At 35.2% G+C, this 25,629-nt stretch overlaps 1 protein-coding gene across 2 annotated transcripts in view; it reads left to right on the top strand.

The window, feature by feature from the left end:
- The window catches only part of RASA1 (RAS p21 protein activator 1), a 110,820-nt gene that overhangs the window by 83,109 nt on the left and 2,082 nt on the right, over positions 1–25,629 (top strand). The window contains exons 12-24 of one of the 2 annotated variants that reach the window (XM_025924799.2): positions 6,504–6,591; positions 8,541–8,618; positions 10,703–10,860; positions 11,373–11,449; positions 12,783–12,955; positions 13,278–13,437; positions 14,524–14,666; positions 16,079–16,194; positions 16,917–17,003; positions 19,253–19,320; positions 21,343–21,431; positions 22,782–22,859; positions 25,481–25,615. In XM_025924799.2, the coding sequence (XP_025780584.1) occupies positions 6,504–6,591; positions 8,541–8,618; positions 10,703–10,860; positions 11,373–11,449; positions 12,783–12,955; positions 13,278–13,437; positions 14,524–14,666; positions 16,079–16,194; positions 16,917–17,003; positions 19,253–19,320; positions 21,343–21,431; positions 22,782–22,859; positions 25,481–25,615 (1,450 nt within the window). The remainder of the gene's footprint in view (positions 1–6,503; positions 6,592–8,540; positions 8,619–10,702; positions 10,861–11,372; positions 11,450–12,782; positions 12,956–13,277; positions 13,438–14,523; positions 14,667–16,078; positions 16,195–16,916; positions 17,004–19,252; positions 19,321–21,342; positions 21,432–22,781; positions 22,860–25,480; positions 25,616–25,629) is intronic. The other variant, XM_086697277.1, reaches the window with a different exon arrangement.

The raw sequence follows: 25,629 nt of genomic DNA, 5'->3' as shown, positions 1-25,629 counted from the left end.
CTTCATTTTTTTTTAATTCCTAATATTTCATAAAAACAGCTATTGCAAAAAAACAAACAGTAATCTTTTGGGTAAGATAGGATTTCCTAAGATTCCCCCCCCCCCCCCCCCCCCCCCCCCCTTAACAGTATGGAATCTTGGCCTTCAGGTGTGGTTAGATCAGACTTCTGGCTCTTTTTCTGTTCAGCTTTCCCCTCTGCTTGCCTTTGTGTGTGCTGAATTCTTTGTCACAAAACATGGTAGCATAGTGGCATATGGTAACCAGACAAAGGAGAAGCAAGCATTCTCTCCAGTAATGATTGAAAATCCTGAGGATGCTCTACTGAGCCACCTCTCAATCAGTCTGGAGTGGGATTACCTTCATAAACAGGGGCCATCGGGTGCCCAAGTCCTGTTGCTGAAGATGATCACATCCAAATAGTGAGGCTGCTATGTATTCTCTGTGGGAGAGGGAAATGCATGTTGGGGAGACAGTCACACTATTCACTACCAGTCACTGTTCCCTATTAGTGCTGTGAATAGTTCCCAGAGGGAAGAGATTTTGAGGACAAGCTTATTGAAATAAGTAATATGAAATAGGTGGCTCTTAAGCCGAATCTTAGAAGATGGGTATAAATTCATTTAGACAGTTAGATCAGAGCTTCCCAACTAGCGTGCTGCAAATTGGTTGAGATACTGGTGGTTGTAAAATGTTACCGTAATAAAAATATTAAATGTTTTGTATCTCAAAATCTATACAACTTGAAATTATGACTTCTTTTATAAACTGTTTGAACTCATTATTTTATTTTGGCAAAAGAACTGGCACATAACACTTGTGACCGAAAAGCTCTCTGCAGTGGCACACACTTGGATACTTTCCTCTGAGTTTTTTCTTAAATCACCCATTTACTCTGAATGTTATTTGTTTTTTTCTTAATTTTTTTAACACTTATTCATTTTTGAGACAGAGACAGAGCCTGAGGTGGGGAGGGGCAGAGAGAGAGAGGGGAGGAGACAGAATCTGAAGCAGGCTCCAGGATCTGAACTGTTAGCACAGAGCCCGACGCGGGGCTCGAACTCACGGACCATGAGATAGTGACCTGAGCCGATATCAGATGCTTAACCACCTGAGCCACCCAGCGCCCCTTATTTTATTCGTTTTTTTGTTGTTGTTGATCATCATTGAAGTTACTTTTTGTGTCAGTGGTAAAACTTAGTTTCATTTTGTATTTTACATTTACACTTTTTTTCTGTTAACACAGAAGTTAACCTTGCATTTACTGTAAAATATATAAGGGAGTTTAAAAAAAAATCGAGATATTTTTTTCATTGTTCTTTATGATTGGCTTTAATGTATAGACAGTTATTTTCCCACCATAAAGGGCATTTTGGTGATTACAGCTGGAAAGTCATTAAATTCACAAGATAAAAACAGCAGCCTTAATTTTAAAAAAATGCAGCCTATTAATTAGGCCTCTTAAGAAATGTATTGGGGTCAGAGGCGCCTGGGTGACTCATTTGGTTAAGTGTCCAACTCATTTTCAGCTCAGGTCATGATCTCACAGTTCATGAGTTCCAGCCCCACATCAGGCTTTGTGCTGACAGCATGGAGCCTACTTGGGATTCTCTCTCTCTCTCTCTCTCTGCCCCTCCTCCACTTGTGTGCATGCTCTCTCTCTCTCTCTCTCTCAAAATAAATAAACTTTAAAAAATGTATTGGGGGGCACCTGGGTGGCGCAGTCGGTTAAGCGTCCGACTTCAGCCAGGTCACGATCTCGTGGTCCATGAGTTCGAGCCCCGCGTCAGGCTCTGGGCTGATGGCTCAGAGCCTGGAGCCTGTTTCCGATTCTGTGTCTCCCTCTCTCTCTGCCCCTCCCCCGTTCATGCTCTGTCTCTCTCGGTCCCAAAAATAAATAAAAAACGTTGAAAAAAAATTTAAAAAAAAAATGTATTGGGATAACTAAAGCCAATACAGCTTCTCATCCTCAGCCTAAATATTTTGCATTTACTACTAAATAAAAGCTTTCCCCCCTCTATTTCCCCTCCCAATCCCCTCCCCTCCATAGATCTGTTCCTATGGTAACATTTTATTTGGGAAGTTTTCTGGGAACTCTTGCAATTAATAGCTAAAGCTAAAGCCAGAATGCTTCACACAGAGTTGGAGTATTTGCTTGTTGAATCAGTGTGCATGGAAATTGGCAATTTTATGTTTGAAGCCAAAAAGCAAAAGAACTAGAAGAGATACCATTTTCAAATAGTATTTGATTGTGTTCAGATAGTATTATCAGTAAATGCATTGGTGGGTGTATCAAATAATAGAGGCTGTATACAGATCCAGAGGTGACATTTTCACTACACACTGATGAATCTGCAAACATTAGAGAAATACTTGGAAGTACATTGTTGGCTACTCAAAGGATTACCAAAGAAATTGCTGAGGATAAAGTATTTAAAACAGTAAATTAATTTATATCTTCTGCAAGAAGATCTTGCAGAAATAGTATTTAAGTTTATGATCGGTGATGAAGCTTCATGATAGGAACATTTAAAGATTTTTACATCAAAAACTCATTCTGGAAAATAAGCAATACAGAGAGGCTCTTATAGTAAAAGTCTGTCTTTGGACCTGAATTCCACGCTAAATATTATAAAATGGAGTCGTATAAAATCCAAGCTGCTTCAGCTGCACATGTTTTCAGCTTTATGGGAGGAAAGAGGATCAGAATACCACTCTGCTGTTTGAGACCAGAGTCTGTAAGTCATCCAGAAGAAGAGTTTTGCTGAAGTGTTATGATCTATGAGAAAAATCTTCTTGGTGAATGATTCCCACTTTACAGATTAGTTGAAGAATGGATAAACTTCCTCAGAATTAGAAGTAGAACACAAAAGTATATTAATATGTTCTCATACCTTATGGATTCAAAGCAGAAATTCAACTTTGGAAAAATGAGGTTAAAAATGACTCCCTATTGTTATGTATAATTTCAGTAATAACCTTAAAGAATTATTAAGACAAAGAAAGCTACATCTGTGTAAATTTGGGGAAAAGCTGTACCATTATTTTGACGTACTTTCTATGAACAGGCGCAAGTGGACTGAAAACCAGTTTGCAGTTATCAAAAAGAAAGGTTAACATTACACTTGCCAATTAAAGGAATGACTGCTAGAGTTAAGGAAAGACTATCTTTTAATGCAATTTAAAGAGATTGAATTATTCCTGTTACGGTTAATATTAAGAAAGGAGTTTCAGGTAGTAGAAGAGCAGTAAATACACATTTTCCATTTGCTGCAAGATCACAGCTTGCTTCTTGGAGAAGGTGGCTTTTAAGAATTTGAAGATGTTGTATTTAATGAGACCAAGTCTAAACGTGGTATGAAAAAGTTATGTTCATGGGAACTTAGGTACATCTTTTATTTTAAAGAACTGAGTTTTTTTTTAAATTTTTTTTAATGTTTGTTTATTTTTGAGAGACAGAGATAGAGCATGAGCAGGGGAGGGGCAGAGAGAGAGAGGGAGACACAGAATCTGAAGCAGGCTCCAGGCTCTGAGCCGTCAGCACAGAACCCTACATGGGGCTCGAATTCACGAACTGTGAGATCATGACCTGAGCCAATGTCAGACACTTAACCGACTGAGCCACCCAGGTGCCCCTGAGTTTTTTTCAAAGTATGCCAGCTTACCATCATCAACTTTATTTTGGGGGGCCTTACTGTGAAATAGTTGGGTAGCACCAAGAAAGAATGGATGCCAAGAAAAACATCAGCAATATCAAGGAAATGAACAGACACTTCTACCAGATAGTAGGACTAGTGAAAAAGAGGTTGATACCAGATTTTGTATCCTGGAATGCAAATGTGATAGTACAAAAGGGGAAATTGTGGATGAATGCAGCAATTTTTTTCTTTAAAATACATGGCTAACACTGAACGTTTCTTGCTTTGGGTATGGCTAGAAGCCTGTACACTGACCTGTGGCTTGTGCGTGGAATGGAATGTGAAAGTTAACGACAGCCCCTGTAGTAGAGGTGAACTGTGCATGTTTTCCTAAACTGCTTTAGCTGCACAGCTATGTGGTTTTTCCAGATCATTTTCAATATTAAGAGGTCTCTAAGCATTCTATTTCTTTATATTAAACTTCTCACTTTCAAATGGTTTTGCTTTAAATATAATCATTCCAGCAGGACAAGTTGAAAAACATTTCAGTGACTGAGTTATTGTAGTGAATATTTATGTGGGAATGTTTCATACTTTTTATCTTTTCATAGGCTTAATCTTTCTTTGTGGCAGTATTTACTGTTTATCTTCATTTAGGAGCAATGCTTTTACTGGATATTAAATTTTAAGTTGACATTTTTTTCAGTATTTTAAAGATATTTTTCTGCCTTCCAGCATTTTCTTCTGTTTCTGATTCTGATTGTCTCTTAGAAATAATCGCTTTTTTTTTTTTTTCTCTTTGAGGTGTACTATATTTTATCTTTTTCTGGTGGCTTTGAGCTTTTTCTTTAGATTTTTAGTAGCTAAACAATGTAATGTGCCTCCGGTAATTAAAAACAAAAAAACACTTTACCATAATGTTAGCAGAGCTTCTTCAGTTTGACACTGATGTCTTTTGCCAGTTTCAGAAAATTCTTGGTTATAATCTCTTTAAACAGTTCTTCCGCCACATTCTTGTGCATCTGCTCTATGTGATTCATGTTACATGTTACATCTTTATGTCCCATGTGTCTATGACATACTTTTCCACGTTTTTCATATCATTTTCCTTTATGTGCCTCAGGCTGGGTATTCTTACTTGACTTTCAATTCACTAATCTGTTCTTCTGTAATTGAATGCATTTCTTGAGGTCTTAATTTTATTAATTACATTTTTCAATTTAGAATTTCCATTTGATTCTTTTATGGATGTAGTTATCCGGCAAAATTGTCTATTTTGTTACCTGTTTTCTTATACCTTTTTATTACAGCTATTTGAAAGTTGTATCAAACAGCATCTGGATTATATGTAGGTCTTTCCACTTTGGTTTTTTTTGTTTTGTTTTTTGGTTTTTGTTTTTGTTTTCGTTTTTTGGCTTTTCAGTCATTTGATCATGATTCCTGGGATGTCTACTTATGTTTGACTAAATGGTGGACAATTCTGTATGAAAAACTGTAGAAGCTATGGATAATGTTATTGCCTCCAGAAAGGATTGTTCTTCTGCCAGATGAGTCCCCTCAGGGATCAATTGGAGGTATAATGGATGTATTAGTGAAGGCCGTTCTATTTCTGGTTTACCCTTATTCTCAAGGCATGGCCCTGTAGGCGTCTTATCTCAAAGCCATTTCTTTTAAAGGCCCCAAAGTCATAGTCATTTGTCTCCTAGCAATATGAAACTGTTCAATGTGCTGGTTTGGCTTTTGAGCCTCTCAGATGCGGCTTTCTGCTTAGCGTTTCAGCTTCTTGCCCTACACAGTTAGAAACTGGCACCACCTTGAAAGGAAAAGCTGTGGAGAAAGGCAGGCTCATCTCACTGTGATCTTGGCCTCTCAAGTCTTAGCTGCTTTCGTTGTTCTCTAGTGATTTCAAACGTTGTTTTTTGTTTTGTTTATAATTTATGAAGCCAGGAAGGTCAGACTGATTCAAGATGCTTTTGGATCCTGAAGTTTCTAATTGGTATTTTCTATTCTTTTATAGCCTTCTCAAAACAAGAAAGGATGGTTTTTATCTTTAATAAATGTGTAAGCTTGTACTTGGGGTATTTTGCTCTGGCCTCCTAACATTAAAAGATATAATCTTTGGTGAAGGCAACTAGAAATAACATTTATTGAGTTTCAAACACATGAAGGTCCTTAAAAAACATTTTATGATCATTTTCAAGTCTAGTTGGAAAGCCAGTCCATCTTCAAAAAAGATACAAAGTACTATCTAATGTACTTCCCTGTCAAATGAATGCTAGTAATGGTGTGTGCTATTGGAGGACAAGAACTAACATATACTGTGTATCGCCATTGGGTTACTTAATCATCAGAACAAGCATATGTGTGAGCAGATGATGTTTCCATTTTAACAGATGAGGATAGATGGTCAGTTGTAAAAAAAATTTTTTTTAAATACATAAAAATAGATTTTAAAAAATTACCCACAATCCATGGAGAGATAACCATTAAGAACATTTTTGGTCTAAGAACATGTCTAGTCTTTCCAGCACATCTAAATGTATATTATATATCATTCTGAAGTGGTGAATTTAGTAACATTTTGCTTCAAAAAATATTTAGATGGACAATTCTAGCATAAAGCATTTTGAAACTTTGAAGGATTCATAAAATTTCAGCGGTGCGGACAAAAAGTTGTCTAAAATAAATGCAGCTGGCATTTTATTTTTCCCCAGGAATGATCTGGTACAATGGAGTAGTTCTCAAAATTAAGAATTATGTTAATTGATAGACATTATATAATTGTATGTTCTGATTTTTTTTTAAGTTGGTGTGTTTTAATGCTTTTAATTAAGCTTCCTAATAACTTTTCTGTTTGTATTTTAAAGGCCAAACTGTTTTCAGATAGTGGTTCAGCACTTTAGTGAAGAACATTACATTTTTTACTTTGCAGGAGAAACTCCAGAACAAGCAGAGGTAAGTTCATTGTTTTTTTCAACTACTGCAAACTTTTATTTAGCTCATGTTTTCTTTTGAACTAGAATAGAAAACTATTACATTTATGATAAAGGCATAAAAAGGAATACTGAAATCTTTTTATTTCAAGGGATGAGAACTTTGATGTGTAAAAATTTTTTTGAAAGAAATGCAGAAAGCCGCAGTGAAGGGCTATTAGGAATGAAAACCTCATTTTAAATTGACCTTTAAATACTCTGTGATGTTGAGTCCAGCTGAAAATGCTCATTTAAAATCCCCTCTGCAGAAAGGTTATAGATATTCTCAGTACAACTGAAAGGTAAGCCAGTTAGTTTTGCTAACAGGCACTGTTATTCTTCACTAGTCCATTCCTAAAGATAGAAGTTCAGTCATCAAAAAGAAAAGTATTTTAGGAATTTTCTATTTTCTCCTACTCTGCATGTAATGTCTACTTTCAGCACTGGGCATTGATCCATATGCAATGCCCTTCTTAAAACTTTTATTAAATTTTAAGGTGTGTTGTGAAGACACTTTGATTTCTTTGAGCCGTAATGTTTCAGGGGCGTTTACTGGTATTTTGTACAAATATGGTGATATTTGTTCTGCTTCTAGTCTATGGAAGGAATCAGAAGGTGGTTAAGAGGTCAAAGAAAACAACTTTGTTGTAAATAGAAGATAACTTGCCAACTCTAGATATGAGGCAGAAACTCTTTAAACTGGATCCGGGCATGTGTGCCTGATTTGTAAATTATGAAACTATCTCAGACCCTAGAATAAACTTGATGAATGAGCCACATTATGTTTTATGGCTCATAATTGAATGTCATGTTTCAAATCTTTCCAAAATATTTCAAATAAATATTAACATATAGCACAGAAAAAAGCTTGTTTTGTGGGTACTATTCCTAATATTTACATGCAAAAAGTAGAGTTCAAAACATTTCGGTAACTTAGATATATATTTTTTTAATGCTAGAAATTGACTTAGCAAAGAAACTTAAACTTCATTATCCAGCCTTCCAATTATTTCACTATGATCCCTCTTTCTAAATAAAAATGTGTTATTATACTCCATGACATTTCAGTATAAATAGGACATCTTCTTTTTGTACTTATATATACACTTCATCTTCTTTATTTCTGTATACCACTTAAAGTCCAAAAATACTACTGGTATTTCCAGTTTCTGTTACTTTGGTGGCCTGTGGGATCTGTGGTTACTCTTCTATTTCTGAAGCTATGGTAATTGATTTGGTCTTAATTTGTTCTATAAAGATGTTCTCTAAACATTTACAGAGTTCAGACTGATTGAAATAGCCAACAAGCTAGAGAGAAAACTGAATAAAGCAGTAGTACAGGACTTTGTGGAAATATGTAAGCCAACGTGAAGCATTTAGACTTTTGATAAACCTAAGATGATTCTCTCCTTTCTCCAGACCACTAGATAAACATTTAAAAATAAATGGCTTCAATTTAATTGGAATATTAGCCTGAAAATTTTTTTTAATGTTCCATTTGAAAAGCTTATATCAATAACCCAGATCCCCTTACACGTTTCTACCTATATCCTGGTCTAAGGTAAGATTAGAGTACTCGTCATCAAACCAGTCAAAACACGGTCAATTGGTTTGGTACTCAGCCCTCCTTTCACAAAACATGACTGCTTAATGACCATATATAATTTTAGCTTGGGACTAATTAATGATCACTCATGGTGTACTTAACATTAATTTAGGGATTCTACAGAAATACAGTTTTAAGAATTATTATAATAGTTTTGGTCATTGTTTTAACTTTATGGGGCCACAAGTGTATTAAAGTGCAACATACTGTTGAGTGTAGAAATGGCAGTCTGGAATAGGAAATAACTCTTGAATTTGGAAAAAAAAATGATCAGAAACTGAATAAAGTATAGTATATTTCTTTGAAATGCTGTCATTTTTTTGTAGGATTGGATGAAAGGTCTGCAGGCATTCTGCAGTTTACGGAAAAGTAGTCCAGGGACATCTAATAAACGCCTGCGTCAGGTGAAACTTAATTTTCTTTGATTTGAGGTTGTCACATTTTGCTTTGTTACTTTGCTCTTCATTTTTACTTCTAGCTGAACTGTTTTGGGCAACATTACAAACACTTTTGAATTCTGAAGAGAAGTTTGTCTTTCCAGGAATTTTAAAACCATGCTTCTGCTTGCTTCAGTAGTAGGAGAAATAGTTATTTATGAGAATATTCTTTATATACCTAAGTGGGTACTTAGTCCATAATGCCATCTTTTGAATACATACCAAGGATTTTATTTCTTCTACTTAAAATAACAGTACCAAACCAACAACAACAAAAACCATTCTGTTGGGCACTTTCATTATTTTTTTCCTCAAAAAATGACTTTGGCCTGCTTTAAAAAGGTAGAACTAAAGGTATTTTTTGAAAAAAATCATCTGACTTTAAGCATTAATCCCAGGAAACTTTTCAGTTTTTCACTTTATAGTAATTGCTTTTGAAACCTATTACATAACTAGTATCCTGTCTTATTTGAACCTTAACATGTCATATGTGATCATTTTATAGAGTTAAGCTGGGGTTTCTCTTGCTTCCTAGGTTATGTAAAATCAACTCTATACCCTCCATATCTTTTTTTTTTTAATAGCTATCCCTAGATAGTTGGAAAAAGTTAAGTAATTTTAACATTCTTGGAGTTATGAGGAACATTTAGTAGAGTATTTATTTTATTTATGGAAATTTCTAGTAATCTTTGTGAATTTAATATATTGCTCTATTTCAAGTGAATAAATGGTTAATATTTAGATGACTGTAAGTTATAGTTCCTGTAATCAAAAGTCTAATAACCCTTTCTCCAAGGACATTTAATTATACACATAATTGTTATATGTTCTCAAATCATAATTTAACATTTTGTAAGCTCTAAAAAATCAGACTAAGTTTTTGCATATTGTGTCTTGTGTGAAACTTTATAAAGTTACCATTTTTATCTCTTGAGCCCTTTTGCAGGTACTCTGCTGGAACTTTTTTTTTTTTTTTTTTTTTTTTTTTTTTTTAACATTTATTTTATTTTTGGGACAGAGAGAGACAGAGCATGAACGGGGGAGGGGCAGAGAGAGAGGGAGACACAGAATCGGAAACAGGCTCCAGGCTCCAAGCCATCAGCCCAGAGCCTGACGCGGGGCTCGAACTCCCGGACCGCGAGATCGTGACCTGGCTGAAGTCGGACGCTTAACCGACTGCGCCACCCAGGCGCCCCTGGAACTTTTACACATATTATTGCTAATCCTTACAACAACTTGCAGTGTAGACTTTATCCTAATGTTATTATAGAGGAGGTCAGGCCAACTTGTCCAATGCCACACAAGTAGTGTATGGCTAGAGGGAAAGAGGGCCTGGTATTAGAAAGCGAATGGTCTAGGTTTTGGCCAAAACTGACAAATAACTTAGTTTCTTTGGATTTGTATATTTTTCTGTAAAACGAGAAGGCATAATCAGTGTATTAAAAATATTTTCTGGGGGCGCCTTGGTGGCTCGGTCGGTTAAATGTCTAGCAGTTGGTTTTGGCTCAGGTCATGATCTCATGGTTGGTGGGTTCGAGCCCCACATCGAATCCTGTCTCCCTCTCTCTTTGCCCCTCCCCCTGTCACACTCTCTCTTAAAAAAAAAAAAATTAAAAAATAAAAATAGTTTCTAGCTGTAGAGGTTTATAGAAATAAATCTTCCAAATGAGCTTTATTTTAACTTAGAGGATTTTGATTTGGGTGGTGACAATTGTTTACTTGCATTAATAAAAAATCCTCTGTTTCATTTTCTCTGAACCACTGTTTTTTAGTAAAAAAGATGCATTTCATTAAATTAATGCAAGAATATAATTGGAGGATTAACTTGTAAAATAAAAGTGCACTTTTTGTGAGAAGAATTATTTCAAATGCTTGAATGTTGTATTTTATATATCACACAGGAGGAAAATGTAATTACAGGTCATATTTTCTAAAGAAAGGAGAAAAATAAGTCACTTTTGGTTGGTTGGTTGTTATTTTATACTAATTGCTTTTGAAGCCTAATGCATAAGTCTTGACATCTGGGGTAATAACTTTTGTGTTTCCTTTAGGTCAGCAGTCTTGTTTTACACATTGAAGAAGCCCATAAACTCCCCGTAAAACATTTTACAAATCCATATTGTAACATCTACCTGAACAGTGTCCAGGTAGCAAAAACTCATGCAAGGGAAGGGCAAAACCCGGTATGGTCAGAAGAGTTTGTCTTTGAGTAAGTCTTATTTTATTATTACATTAAATCATTTTCTTTTATCCTGTTGCATTTTCTTTCGTGGTCCCTTCCCTTCCTCCCCCCCATCATCTTTGTATCTCAATGGTCAGAACAAGGTACCAGTCCAGGCGTTTTAATAGTACATATTTTTTTTTTTTTCCTGCTGTATTTGGTCACTTTTGATTACTGAAGTGCTGTGTCCTTGGTTTTTCACCTAGTTACTAATGTGAATTAGTGTTACTGACAACTACAAAATCATTTACTAACACACACACAGAAAATATTTACAAGGGTTTCCAGGATTTACTTGAGGTTAAAGATAGTAGGAATGATTTGCTTGTCTGCATTCCTGTCTTACAGGTAATAACATGTTTTGTATCCATTTTTAAATCCAGCATGTTCAAACTGTTTAGTAGCAGATATAAAGAACTTATTTGATACTTAGAAATAAAAGAATTAGATAGTTTGATGCCAGGATATTTTGTTAATTCTTTTTCTTTTTGCTCCTTTAGTGATCTTCCTCCTGACATTAACAGATTTGAAATAACCCTTAGTAACAAAACAAAGAAAAGCAAAGATCCTGATATCTGTAAGTTGATACAGAAATTTCTTACTGAAGTAAAACACGTTTTACATACTTTTTAAATTTATATGAAATGTAGTCTAAAATGGAGATTTACAAAAGAGCAAATGGCATAATTTAATAACATAGTTTCTTTTTGTACTTCTGAGAAGCTTTGTTGAGAAAACGTTTAAGAAAAAAAAGGCCAATATCGCTAAATTGTACCTACTGTAAACTTAAGTCCTTGTTACTAAACTCTGTATCATCTCTCTCATCTTCCTCTCCCCAGTAGATGGGAAGAACGAGAGGACAGTGAGAGCGGCCCTCTTTCTGTGGTGCTTCCACTATCCCTTCTTTCTACTGTTTAGGTTTTTCCTCTTTCCATATAGTTTGGTGTAAGTGAATAAAAGCACTCTATTAATTTTTTTTCTTTAAATTAGTCTACTATTTATTCATTTCTGATGAACCTTCTCAGTGCTTGTTCTTGGTAGCACACCTTTGCCCAGCCTCTTGCTGAAGCAGGTGGCAGTGGGATTTAACAGTTCACACCAGAGTGAATTAGGCTAATACCTTCTTAAAAGTCAGGCGTAGGGAAAGAAATGATAGGCATTAACAGATCAAAGCCTGAATTTTTCTCTGTAAAATAGTTATTCTGTAATTTCTGTACTATTTAAATGGTTAACATTTTTTTAGTGGTTTCCCATTACTTCAAACATAAAATCCAAACCCCTGGTAAACAGAGAAGAAAAGCCCTTTCCTCACTCACTCCTCCCACTGCTTTCATAGTGTATCTGTGGCATGTCCTCTCTAGGTATGCCAGCCTTCTTAATAGTTCTTAAGTAATCCATGGATTTTAAATGTCCCCGCTGTACCTTCTGTTTGAACTGTGCTCTCTTTTTCTTTTTCTCTGCCTTTCTCTTTAGCTACACTTCCACATCCTGTTACACATTAGCTTTAGGGGTTACCTGTTTGGAATGGATTTTTAACCTCCACTGGCTGAATTATGTATTATTTCTCTGTACTTCGGTAGCATTAAGCACTGTTACAGCACTTCCCACATGGAACCATAATTGATTTCTTGCCTTCTTGGCTAGACAGTGACCTCCAATGCAAGTCAGAGACCATGTCTTAATCATGTCTGTGTCCCATGTCCTTGCGCACCATAGTCTGGCACACAGTAGGCATTCAGTAAGTGAATGAAGTATATGAAGTGTCAACTCTTGGTTTTGTGTTACCACTGAAAAGTCCTTTAAAGCATCTAACACTATAGAGAAAACAAAATGTCAGGAAAATGTACTTGTATGACTAATTATAGTGTCATCTTTTTAGATGGTAATCATTTGATGTTTTTCTATCAAAGTATTTATGCGCTGCCAGTTGAGCCGGTTACAGAAAGGGCATGCCACAGATGAATGGTTTTTGCTGAGCTCCCATATACCATTAAAAGGTATTGAACCAGGATCCCTGCGTGTCCGAGCACGATATTCTATGGAAAAAATCATGCCAGAAGAAGAGTACAGTGAATTTAAAGAGGTATTAAGTTATTTACCAGTCTAATTATTTTTGATGGAATTATTAACAGAAATATTTAACATTTAAATAAAAGATCCATTAAATATAGTAATGGTATAGCTTAATGCACAGTGATAGGCACAGAAGGTTGAAAAGCCTTGTGCTAGGAAGATGTTGGTCTTAAGAGACTATAGATATGTAGGTGATAAATGCATTCTAGTTTTAACAGATGTTTTCAATAGAACAGATTTCTGAATAGAAGAACATAACACAATTCCTGTTAGTCTCATTGAGAGTTTAATGCCGCATACTTTCAACAATCTTTTCTTGATGTCCTTTTTAGCTTATACTGCAAAAGGAGCTTCATGTAGTCTATGCTTTATCACATGTATGTGGACAGGACCGAACACTACTGGCTAGCATCCTACTGAGGATTTTTCTTCATGAAAAGCTTGAATCATTGTTGTTATGTACACTAAATGACAGAGAAATAAGCATGGAAGGTAAAGTATGGACGTTTTGGTGTGATACTTTAAAATGACATCATCTTTAAAATTCTTGGGCTGGCTAACATTTGGCTGTGGGGAGCAGTTAGTATTTCAAACAAGTCTCTGTCATGGTGAACTATTAGAAGCCATAAGAAAGTGACTTTTTGTCCCTATTCATGGCACATGGTACTTGATTTTAAGAACAGTTTGGTAGACTTACCATGTTCTCTTGTTTATATTTGACTTACTAATCCATTGCACAAAAGTTGAGTGATGGTTGCATTTTATTTGTAGCAATGCAGCTGGATCCACGGTGCTTTGTAACAGCTTACATATTTGTCACAATTAACCCCTTTCCAACTAGCACTTTGGCTCAGTAACGGTGCTTGCTTCTAGGTTCCCCAATAAATTGTAGAAACTAGAACTATTTCCTCCTAATCATAGAATATGTAAAAACATACAGATTTGTCAGGAAGGATAAAGTGATGGTCCATATGTTACACTGAGATTGTCATTTTTGGCAGTGTTTGTGTTTTTTAGGTCATCAATAGCCATACTTTAGGCTAATGACTTATACTGGGATTTTGTGGGGCGGGGGGGGGGTTTCATTTTCTGCATTAAAAAAAATGAAAGTATAATTGACATAGAATATCTTCTTAGTTTCAGGTATATATGATAGAGACTTGGTGTTTTTACACACTACAGAATGATCCAAATGATAGGTCTAGTTGTTTATACCACATAATTATATTCTGATTTGGAAATCAACTCAGAGTTTCAAAGCATGGGCTCAGTGGACAGCAAAGCTGAATTCCGATAGGAGTTTTGTCACTCACTGGCTCTTTGGTCTTACAGGTCATAGAATCATTTTAAGCCTTTTTTTTCTCTTCTTATGAATATGGCAGTGTCAACACCTTCTGTTGATGATCTAATGAAGTAGTAAAGTCCTTTGAAGAGTTAAGTTTTAGAAATATAGGTTGTTATAATCAGTACTTCAATGCTGCATACAAATGAGGTACTTAAAAATGAAGTTAATTTCCAGTCTCGTTCACATTAGTACGGTCCTTTACAAATAATCTTTTAAAATAAATACTTGTGTAGATGAAGCCACTACTCTATTTCGAGCCACAACACTTGCGAGCACCTTGATGGAGCAGTATATGAAAGCCACTGCTACACAGTTTGTTCATCATGCTTTGAAAGACTCAATTTTAAAGATCATGGAAAGCAAGCAGTCTTGCGAGGTACGAATTTCATGTTTAAGTATTTAAGTAAAGGGTGTATTTTAATAGGTAATGCTTTATAGCTAATTATGTTTTAAGGCAAATATATTAGCTTCTAAAATTATTCATCAGAGCACTTACACATTTTGTGAGACATTTAGAAAAACATTAGACAAAACAGACTTTTTAAAAAAGATGTACTTTGAGATTAAAAATCAGAAATTGCACCAGGAATTAATGAAAGTACTTTCTCATTTCTCCTGCTGTACTAATGATAAAGGATATGCTGCTTTCAGAAAGTGTATATAACATAAATTGAAGTTTTTGCTGGAGACTTAACATTTTATAACATAGTTAAGGTCTGAAACACTTCATAATAACAACTAGGGGTGTCCTTGAAGGCTTTTTGGGGGAAAGAAGTACGATATCCATTCAAAAGCAGATAAAAGCATCCTTTTAGGATTCATTATTAAGCCTTCAGTGTATATTCATAATAAACCATTAAGATAAAGAATGGAATCTCACATGGCTCTTCTCTCATCTGATTTTCAAGGTAGAAAGAACATCTATAGAAGGAAGATATTAAATACATTTTTTAGATCTGATACCAAGTTAATAAAAGAAGGAATTGCTTTTGATAACGTACACTGGGACCTGTCAGATGTTAATTTTGCGCCAAGTTGCCAGTTTTTACTAATTAACATAGAGGGAAGAAATTGATTTAGTGTTGAAAACCTGGGGTAATGACATAGTTGGCCTAACTGAAATGGATACAGAAATGGAGAAAGTCTGAAGAGAGTCTGTGGACACTGGATTCAGGCTAGGGAGTTTAGATGTAGATAAATCTAGTCCATTGTTTCTAGATCAGAGCTCTTAGATTTCAAGGGGTAATGGAAAAATGTTGAGAAACGTTCATTATTCTGCCTATGGCATTCAGAAAACCCTTTCTATTTTAATCATTTTTTTTCCAAATAAATATAATCAAAATAGATTGTATAATCTATGGTAATCATTCTTCTCATATTCCTGGTATATTTGTGAATACGTGGCCACTAAAGATGGGGTTTTGTCTTCTAGTTGAGAATATATATAGTTTTTAAATAATGTCTAATTCAATTTGTGTGCCTATAAAAATCTATGGTAAAGCATGGTGAATGAGTAAGAGAGAACTTTAACACTGGTATGAATCCCAGAATAGCTGAAAAGTGTTGAATAATCACTGCTTATTCTTCAGTTGAGTAATTGGAAATTAATAGTAAATGAGCTCCAAAGAGCAGACTGCCTTAAAATTCCCATTTATACTTACCCCCAAGACTAAAACAGATTGAAAAACGGAAAAACAGAGAACCTTGAAAACAACTATTTGATTGCCTTGATTCATTTGCATTTATCATTGGCAAGATGCATTTATATTGATTTATTCCTTCTCTTAGTTAAGTCCATCAAAGTTAGAAAAAAATGAAGATGTGAACACTAATTTAGCACACCTATTGAACATACTTTCAGAACTTGTGGAGAAAATATTCATGGCTTCAGAAATACTTCCACCGTAAGTGGTGAAATTTATTAATTTGACAAGAAATTGTGTATCTGCATTTTGAAAAATTTGTATTTCTAAAACATGTGTAAGCTTTTCCACTGTCCTGTTTTTATACTCTGAAAAAGTTAGGGTTTTTCATCTTTATAAGGTAAATTGTGTTTAAGGCAAAAGAGTGACTTGAAGAAACCACTGTGGTGACATGTTTACATTAACATAAAAACCTTTTTATATAGGCTACTATGTCTGGTTTCTACGGTAACTTGGTAGTGAATAGAGACTTAATAGTCTCAGATTTGAGGGGATCATACATATCTTGGTTAGATATGCACCAGATAATTAGTATCTGCCTAACAGATGTTAGTGTAAGTGAACTCACTCAGGTAGGAGTGAACTTAAGTCAAAAATCTGTCTTCCTGGCATCTAAACTTAGTATTTCCTCTGTATCCTCATTCCTGTACTTTGTTTCATCTTTTTCATTAATACAGAAATATTCTAAAAATGGTAAAATTTCTCCCAAAGTTAATGTAAAGAACTAGTTGAACGAATTGATGACAACTTGTTTTCGTTATCCCTTGCTAAATGCGTTGTTACTTGTAGCAGAGTACTTTTGGGGTGGGGAGAAGAAGGCAAGTTGCATTAAAACATGTATTTGGCAAATTAAGCTTTTGGCTGCAGTGAGATCAGCATTTTGCCCCACTCCATGTATTGAGACAATTGTGTTGTTTTGGCAGGACACTGAGATATATTTATGGGTGTTTACAGAAATCTGTCCAGCACAAGTGGCCTACAAATACGACCATGAGAACAAGAGTTGTTAGGTAAGGCTCATCAATTCATTCATTATATCATTATGTATAGCGTGCATGGATAGTCAAGTGGGTAACCGTGAAAATTTGAAGACTAACAACTAACAGTATTGAAGACTTTTTTCTCTGATTTGATGTCAGAGTCCTGTTGAATATTTTCTGAGTTCAGAGGCTTTGAAACTATAACTTTACTGTGGGTTTTTTTTGGAAGTTACTAAGAGATATTTAGCTACTGTATACGTTTTCTAAAAACCTGAACACTCATAGTTAACTATTTGGGATTTTTTTATCTTATAGAGAGAATGAGTTTAAAAGTTATGTAACCAACAAGACCTATAGCTAACTTTATATAGTACTCTTCATATACACAACACATATCTACATGCATATAGGCATATACACGTATATGCACAGAGAAGAGAAGGGAAGGGGACAGTGGGAGGAGTGGAACAAATTGATGTGGTGCTAAGAAGGAGGAGCAATATTTGACCCTTGAGATACTGACTGTTTGGTTTATAATAGTCTGTGACTCTGGGCTAATCTCCAGTCTAGTTGTGAAGCTGTGTTTCTGTGTGCCTGCTGTGCAGTAATTAGGAGGAATTGCTTTGGCAAGTCACAGAATGTTGTATCTTACACAAAGGGACTTCATTATCATTATTTTAACTTACTTTTCCAATAAGGAAGCAGCTCTAGAAGAGGTTAAAATTGTTTGCTTAAGGTCATGTAGTGCTGAGGCAGAACTAAAGGCCAGGCTTCTAAGATCCAGTCAAAATCTCTAAGCTATTATAGGCTTTTGTTAAGTACATCCAGCCCACTGAAGACAACTGGAGATTCAGTGCAAAAGCATCAGAGAATATAGCAGTCTAATAATAAGATATTATGGAGAATATATACTGTCAGTCATTTTATATCCCATTAAAAAAAAGTTAGACAACCACTCAAGACACAAATACTATACAGGTGATTTTGAAAATGTGTGTTAATCCTGCCTCCAGCCTGAGTTTTGTAAAAGAGGTTTTCTACTCTTTCTACAGTTAAAATTTCTCTTGGTTAGTAATGATAGGACATCTGTGTTAAAGAACTGTAGATTCTTTATGTCTTGGCTTTAGTAGTGACTGAGAATTAGAAAATAATTATAAGCATGTTTCCAGCACAGTTGTGTATATGATGTAAATTAAAGTTTTTGTAAACTCAGTTTCAAATGAGTATAATTGTTAAGCAAATGCAGCAGGAAATTCTGCTATGTGAATTGTTTGACACTATAGGGTTTTTAAGGGGCACTTATGCCCAAGGTGATGATTTCTGACCCTAGTGTAGGTCCTAGTATCCTTTTGAAAGTTAAATTCCCTCTAAAAATACACAGAAAGTAGACGTGCATACTGAAATTCTTTCATGATTAAATGTTGGTAGGTGAGATTTCAGATTCAAAGACTTAAGTATTAAAATGTTTTCAAGCAAAATTTATGCAAGATTCTTCACAAATTAGTTTAAAAGAGGTAGTTAAAGAGCTGATAATTGTGTATTACAATTGCAATAAGTGCTATCTGAGAAGTAACAACCATTTCTAAGAGTCCAAAAAGAAGTGAACTGTTGTGATGTTGGAAAGTAAATGCTGAGGAGTTGGTTTACCCTCTCTGTAATGGAGAAGGTGAGGTCTTTTTCTTTATTATCATAAAAGCTTTTCAACATTAAATTGAATACATTTTCACTTACCAGGAAGTCACTTTTCCCTACTACAGTGGGCTCTTATTTTGGTAATTCATTAACAAAATCAGAATAATCAACTTGATTTATAACGACTTTATAGGGCTATTCTATTTAAATAAGTAAAGAAAGAAATGAGGGAATATAAGTTTTAGGACCGTACAGGACTATGTATCTATAAAAAGGTTTATTTGTACTCCTATAGTATTTCAGAAATTCTTAATGTTCCTAATACTCCTCCTTCCTCAAAGCAAGTGTAAGATGCACTACTAGCGCGGGATAAGTAAAGAGTTGCCAAGACCGTAAATGTTACAGATACAACCTAAATCTTCCCAGAATAAACTGAAAACTCCAAGTTTGGGAAAAGCAACTAGTATAAGAAGCAGAGATACATGTTCTTAGAGTAAGATACTTTAGCTTATTATTTTCTTGAAGCTATGTTTGGGCTTCCTTATATTAATTCATAGTTCATGGTTCTACAAGTATTAAAACTTTTGTTTATTATTTTTATGTAACATATATAGTTTTCTAAAAAAGAAAATTTCCCTCCCATTCAGTGGTTTTGTTTTTCTTCGACTTATCTGTCCTGCCATCCTGAATCCACGGATGTTTAATATCATCTCAGGTAATCAGCTTTTGATAAAATTTTAAAATTAAAAAAATTAGAAATTATATCTTTGACGTCTGATTTTATTTTTTTACCTTGTATCTCATTTTATCTTTGACATCTGATTTTTTATTATCAAGTTCTAAAACTTGACATAAACATTCCAAAGTGCCCTTTTCTTCTTCCTTCCTTTTGCTATTTACCCTCTCTACTTTTACTTACCTTTTCTTTCTATCTAATATCTGAAGCCTGAGGTGGCGTGACTAGACACGTGTCACTCTTTCACCATCCCTACCTGTGTCTGAAACTCACATTATGATGACTTTTTCCAATCTGCAACTTGGCTTTTTCAGGTTGGGAAGAGCTTTCCTTGTGCTTTTAGTCCACACTAGACTCGATCACTACCACTGCAAGTTGTATTTTCAGGTCACATTAAAATGATAGCTACAGGTTCAGTAGTGCTCTGTAAATACTTGTGGCCCTGTAGAGAGGAGAAGTTTTTTTTTTATAAAGTTTTTTTTTTTTTTTTTTCAACGTTTATTTATTTTTGGGACAGAGAGAGACAGAGCATGAACGGGGGAGGGGCAGAGAGAGAGGGAGACACAGAATCGGAAACAGGCTCCAGGCTCTGAGCCATCAGCCCAGAGCCTGACGCGGGGCTCGAACTCACGGACCGCGAGATCGTGACCTGGCTGAAGTCGGACGCCCAACCGACTGCGCCACCCAGGCACCCCGAGAGGAGAGGTTTTAATTGGCCAGTTTAAACTCCCAACAAAGCAGATTTGAGTTTGCTTATTTCCCGTGTATCTATTATGGAAGGACTTCCAGATGCCGTAGGCTTCTTTGGAAGAAAGGGGAACGGTGATCCCTGTGACTCCAAATGTAATAATGAGCCATTAGGAACAGAAGGAACCTGAACCGTTTTTATTTTGATAATTAGAAGCTCAAAGTTGTATTTAACATATTTTGGACTAAATCTTAATTTTTACCTTATTATAGTCACCAGATGTCTGTCATTATCTTCTGTTGCTACTCAAATGGTTAAATCTCTGGTTCTATTAAGAATTAGAGTTTAGATTTTGGAGAGACTGGTTTATCTGAATGTTGGCCTCCTAGCCACCAGGCACTACTTATTTAGAGTTCAGCTTAAGATTAAAAGTACAATCTAAAATTAGACAAATAGACTTAGCTATGCATTTTTACTGTTAAGTAATTGTTATGTTTCAGGGATTATATGTAATAGCTACAGTTTTCATTTGTAGCCTACTATGTACATCCTATAGGGAAAGGTCTCCTGACTAATCTTCATAGTTTATTCTATACTATTTTTTTTTTTTTCTCTCCTTAAAATAAAGCAGAAGTCCCAGATGTTATCTTTGTTATTGAGCTTTAAAGTGATTTTGTAGTCACTGGAAGATTGGGAGTAGGGAAGTGCACAGACTGCAAATTGCTAACGTGAGTGGGTTGAAATTAGTTTTGCAAATTGTCATGAAGGGTTTGTGGAATGACCCTTCTTTAGCGATAAAGATAAAGCAGTCTTTGAGGTGTTCTGAAATACCAACCAATTGAGAACTGCTGAGTCTTGTAGCACCAACCTTTTCACAAACTATAAATATTGATCAGTTTATTTAACTTTACCCCCTTTAACTTGTTTTTTGATTTATACAGGTCATGTAATTCCCAAAAAAGATTCAGCTCTAAATGGAAGAGTGTTAGTATTTTTAACAGTAAACAAATTTTATTTTTAATGTTTATTTGAGAAAGAAACAGAGTACACCAGCAGGGGAGGGGTAGAGAGAGAAGGAGAGAGAAAATCCCAAACAGGCTCTGCACTGTTAGCGCAGAGCCTGACATGAGCCTCGAACCCATGAACCATGAGATCATTCATGACCTGAGCTGAAATCAAGAGTCAGCCGCTTAACCAACCAAGCCACCCAGGGGCCCCCAGTAAAGAAATATTAAAGTGCTAAATTTATAATGCTTTACCTGAAAATGCCTTTGGAGTCAGTGTCATTACCTGTGCCCAATTCTCTCTCATAGATTCCCCGTCTCCTATTGCTGCAAGAACACTGATATTAGTGGCTAAATCTGTGCAGAACTTAGCAAATCTTGTGGAATTTGGAGCTAAGGTAAAACCTTTTGATACTTTAAAATGCCACTTACAAATGAAATTTTGACATAATAAAACCATGAAATATGGACAGTTTAGGTAGATTTTCAATAGTGGCTATTTTATAAAGAAAATCACTAAGTAGATTTTTAAACATACCTTAATCCATCTCATTAATTCATAATAAACATTTACTGTAAATAACTCAGACGAGTTTTTAAAACATCCATCTATGATCCCACTTCCTAAGCATTGTTAATATTTAGTGGTGATCATACCGTGGTGCCTGATTTTGTCAGTATTTAACAAACTTCTTGCTGTACAACTATTTTATTATTTTTAATGATTATGTTGTCATGTAGGTGTTAAATACTCCTGTACTCATTATTTAGATGGCTTCCAACTTGTCACTGTTATAAATACTGCTATAACAAGTATCCATACATACTTTCAAAATTGTCCAGTTACTTCCTTTAAGTTTGGAGTAAAATTCTTAGGTAGGACTTTTTGATCTTCAGATCCTTGCCAAAAGTCAGTGACTATTAATTGTTTTTAATTTTTGCTAACCATAATGTTACTTTTACTTTTCATGTCTGTTTCTTTGGAATTGACTAGAGTTCCTTACCATTTGTTATTGATTTTAAAAGAGTTTGTGTTAAGCCTTTTTTGTTTTACAACATGGAACGTTTTTAAACAGGCTTAAGATTTTAGTATGGAGAGCAATTTGTAGTATGGTTTAGCATTTGAATTTATCTGAATCCTGAAGCAGGTTGTGAGTAGTATATATTCCTGTTGCAGTCTTGAGTGCACTGCATTTTAATTATCTGTAGTCTGCTACATTCAAACCTCTGGGTTTGGCTCATGTTTATCTTGGCAGTTGGCAAATAATAGTTTCTCAGTAATTCTATCTGAATTAGTTGACCCTTGACAACAGGTTCAAACTGTACAGGTCCACTTATGGCTATTACAGTACGGTAAATATATTTTAAGATTTTATTATTTTCTTTAGCTTTATTGTAATAATACAGAAGAGAATACATGTAACATAAAATATGTGTTAACCAACTATGTTATCAGTAAGGCTTCTGGTCAAAACTAGGCTATCAGTCAAGTTTTTGGGAAGTCAAAAGTTATTGGTCATTGCTCAGTGTTTTCATCTAGAATTTCTTTCATTAAAAAGATTCCAGTTCCTCAGTTATTTGCTTTTATTAGAAGACAAATTTGTATGGTTAAATTAATTCTTGTGAACATGTATTGCTATTGATGGGCATAATTAGATTGTAAGAATTCTTGCTACATGTATGGTGGTTATCGATCAGTGTTTGTTTTTGATCTATAAATTGTAAGGTTTTTGTTTTTATGTTTCTAGGAGCCCTATATGGAAGGTGTCAATCCATTTATCAAAAGTAACAAACATCGTATGATCATGTTTTTAGATGAACTTGGGGTATGTGTGTAACTTTTGAAGTACTTTAAGACCTATAGTTAATATAGCTGAGAGTTAATGTATTTAAGCAATAGCTTAGATTTTCCATCTGGGAAAAAACAAAACAAAAAGCTGCCTATTTTCGTCTGCTTTCCCAAATTATTTCATTTTAACCATTTGTTCCTACACTAAATGGTTTATGCCAAGTATTCACTATGGCTTTTGTAGTACTTATGTTTATTTCTGTCTTGACGTTCATCATCTTTTAGCTGTTCAATCTCCTTACTGTGATAATCTGTTGTTGTATTTACTTAACTGCTAGTGTATGGCATTTGAATTAAGATCGATGATTCAGATCTGACCAGGTTAAATAAATAGACTGGAATGAGTGTTCTTGAGGCTTTTCTAGAATAAAATACATGGATTTAGTGTTACACTTCACTTAGTGGTACTACCTATGTCTTAATTGGGCCTTTATAAATAAACTGTAATGATAAAACAGGGAATTTATATATTATATATATGTATTTTATGTGTATATATGTAATTGTATACATATAAATTATATACAAATAGTATGTATACATATATACACACAATTTATAAGATCCTGTATTAGTAAAGTTGAATATTCTTGATTGTAGATTTTCAGACATTGAATCAATTAAAAACTAAAATACATTAGTGATCCAGTTCACATATAAAAAAACAAGTTTATGAAAAAGGTGATCACTTTAGCCAGGTGTATGACATTAGGGAATGCTATGGTAGGAGACTGAGGTACCCATGTCCTGCCTTAAGGTATTCAAATTCAGTTAAAAACAAGCCACACCAGTATGCAATGAAAGCAACCAGCACCGAGTTTGCAACCTCAGGGATAAAAAACAAGTGTAAAAAGTTATTTACAGCGTAAGTTTATACTTAGGATAAAATTGAGAAATACAGGGGCCAATGCCAAATGTCCATCTTTCTTATATATGAACTCAGGGAAGTTTTGCAGATACCAGTATTTCTGATTATCAAAAAAACACAGCTGGTCAAGGATTGAAAAAATTGAAAACTGTCAAGGGGCGCCTCGGTAACTTGTCAGTTAAGCATCCAACTTTGGCTCAGGTCATGATCCTGTGGTTTGGGGGTTTGAGCCCCACGTCAAGGCTTTGCTGACAGCCTGCTTTGGATTCTCTCTCTGCCCCTCCCCTGCTCACACACACTCTCAAAAATACAAAAATCAAACTGTCCAGTATTTAATACCAGCTAGCTTTATCTTAAGCTATATTTCTAGTTTTTAGATTCTTGAGATTAATGGTTAGGACTCCATTCATACTCCACAAGTGTCAACATTCCCGCTTCCTCATCATTTTCCTAGTTAGGCCTCAAATTGTGTCCTTTCAAAGTGCTTCAAATTCCCAATACTCTGTCTCCTCACGCTCTTGTATTCCTTTACCACCTGCAAAAATCAAATTCATCTTTCAGCACTCACCTGAAGTATCTCCTTCAGAAGGGCTTTGATGAGCACTAAACCTGAATCAAATACCTTTTGTTCTGCTTCCCAGGAGTCCTCTGCACATCTTTGATATCTCTGTGTTGCTGTGATTCGTTTACGTATCTTCTACAGAGACTGCAAGCTCCCTGAAGGCAAATACTGTAGTTTTTGTTTTGTTTTGTTTTTTGGTTTTTTTTTTAAGAGAGAGAGGGAACAAGAGGGCAGGCAGGGGAGAGGCATAGAGAGAATCCCAAGCAGGCTGTGCACTGCCAGGGCAGAGCCCAATGTGGGGCTTGAACCCACAGACCATGAGATCATGACGTGAGATCAAGAGTCAGACACTTAACTGAGTGACCTCGGCACTTACAGTCTTTCATTTCTGTAATCCTTCATTCACTGCATGAATAAATGAATAACTGAGTTAATTAACAAGTATTATCACCATTAGGGAGAGGAGTGGATTTATTCAAAACTACCAGCAGGCTGAGCCCATGTTAAAGTTTATTCTCAGGCTGAAACTAACATTGATTATTTAGTGCTAATAAAGTACTAAGTTATTTAATGAACGTTACCTTAAGATATCATAATTCACAGTGATCATTTCCACACATAACCAAATGTTTTGGGCATAGTCCACAGATAATTACAGGCCTGACATGTTCTCATCACACTTTCACAGTGTAACTCTTATATATACTGATAAAGTCAAACAAAATATACCGGCTGAATAATGAAGTTTAGTTTGCAAGAACAGAGGCATTTTAAGTTTAGGTTGCATTTAATCCAGATTAGCTGTTACACTGTGTTGTTTTGTCTTTTTGGGGTTTTTTTTTGCCTATATACCAGATCAATAAAACCCAGAACTCTTAATAAAGGGGTTTAGGAAACCCATTTATTTAGAATAACAGTACTGTACAATATTCTGCCATTATGTGGTAGAAAACCAGAACCTAGGTTTGATGTGAATGCTGAGGTCACAGATTCTGTGTTTTATCAGAATTAGCACTGAATGTTACATTTCAGTAAGTCCTTAGAACATTAAGAGAAGTTTAAGAGAATATTACGTTAAAAATTCTGTCTACTATAAGCAATTAGGATCTTTTCAGAAGTGACTATAAAGATTTGTGTATGTAAATGCAGTTTTATGATTCTCTTAAAGAATGTACCTGAACTTCCGGACACTACAGAGCATTCTAGAACTGACCTGTCTCGTGATTTAGCAGCACTGCATGAGATTTGTGTGGCCCATTCAGATGAACTGCGAACACTCAGCAATGAACGGGGTGCACAGCAGGTAGGTTTTTGCCA

Source organism: Puma concolor, chromosome A1, assembly GCF_028749965.1.
Source record: "Puma concolor isolate L17-30 chromosome A1, mPumCon1.1.hap2, whole genome shotgun sequence".
Lineage (NCBI taxonomy): Eukaryota > Metazoa > Chordata > Mammalia > Carnivora > Felidae > Puma > Puma concolor.
The sequence above is the reverse complement of the archived record's forward strand: the minus strand, read 5'-3'. Positions and strand labels throughout refer to the sequence as shown.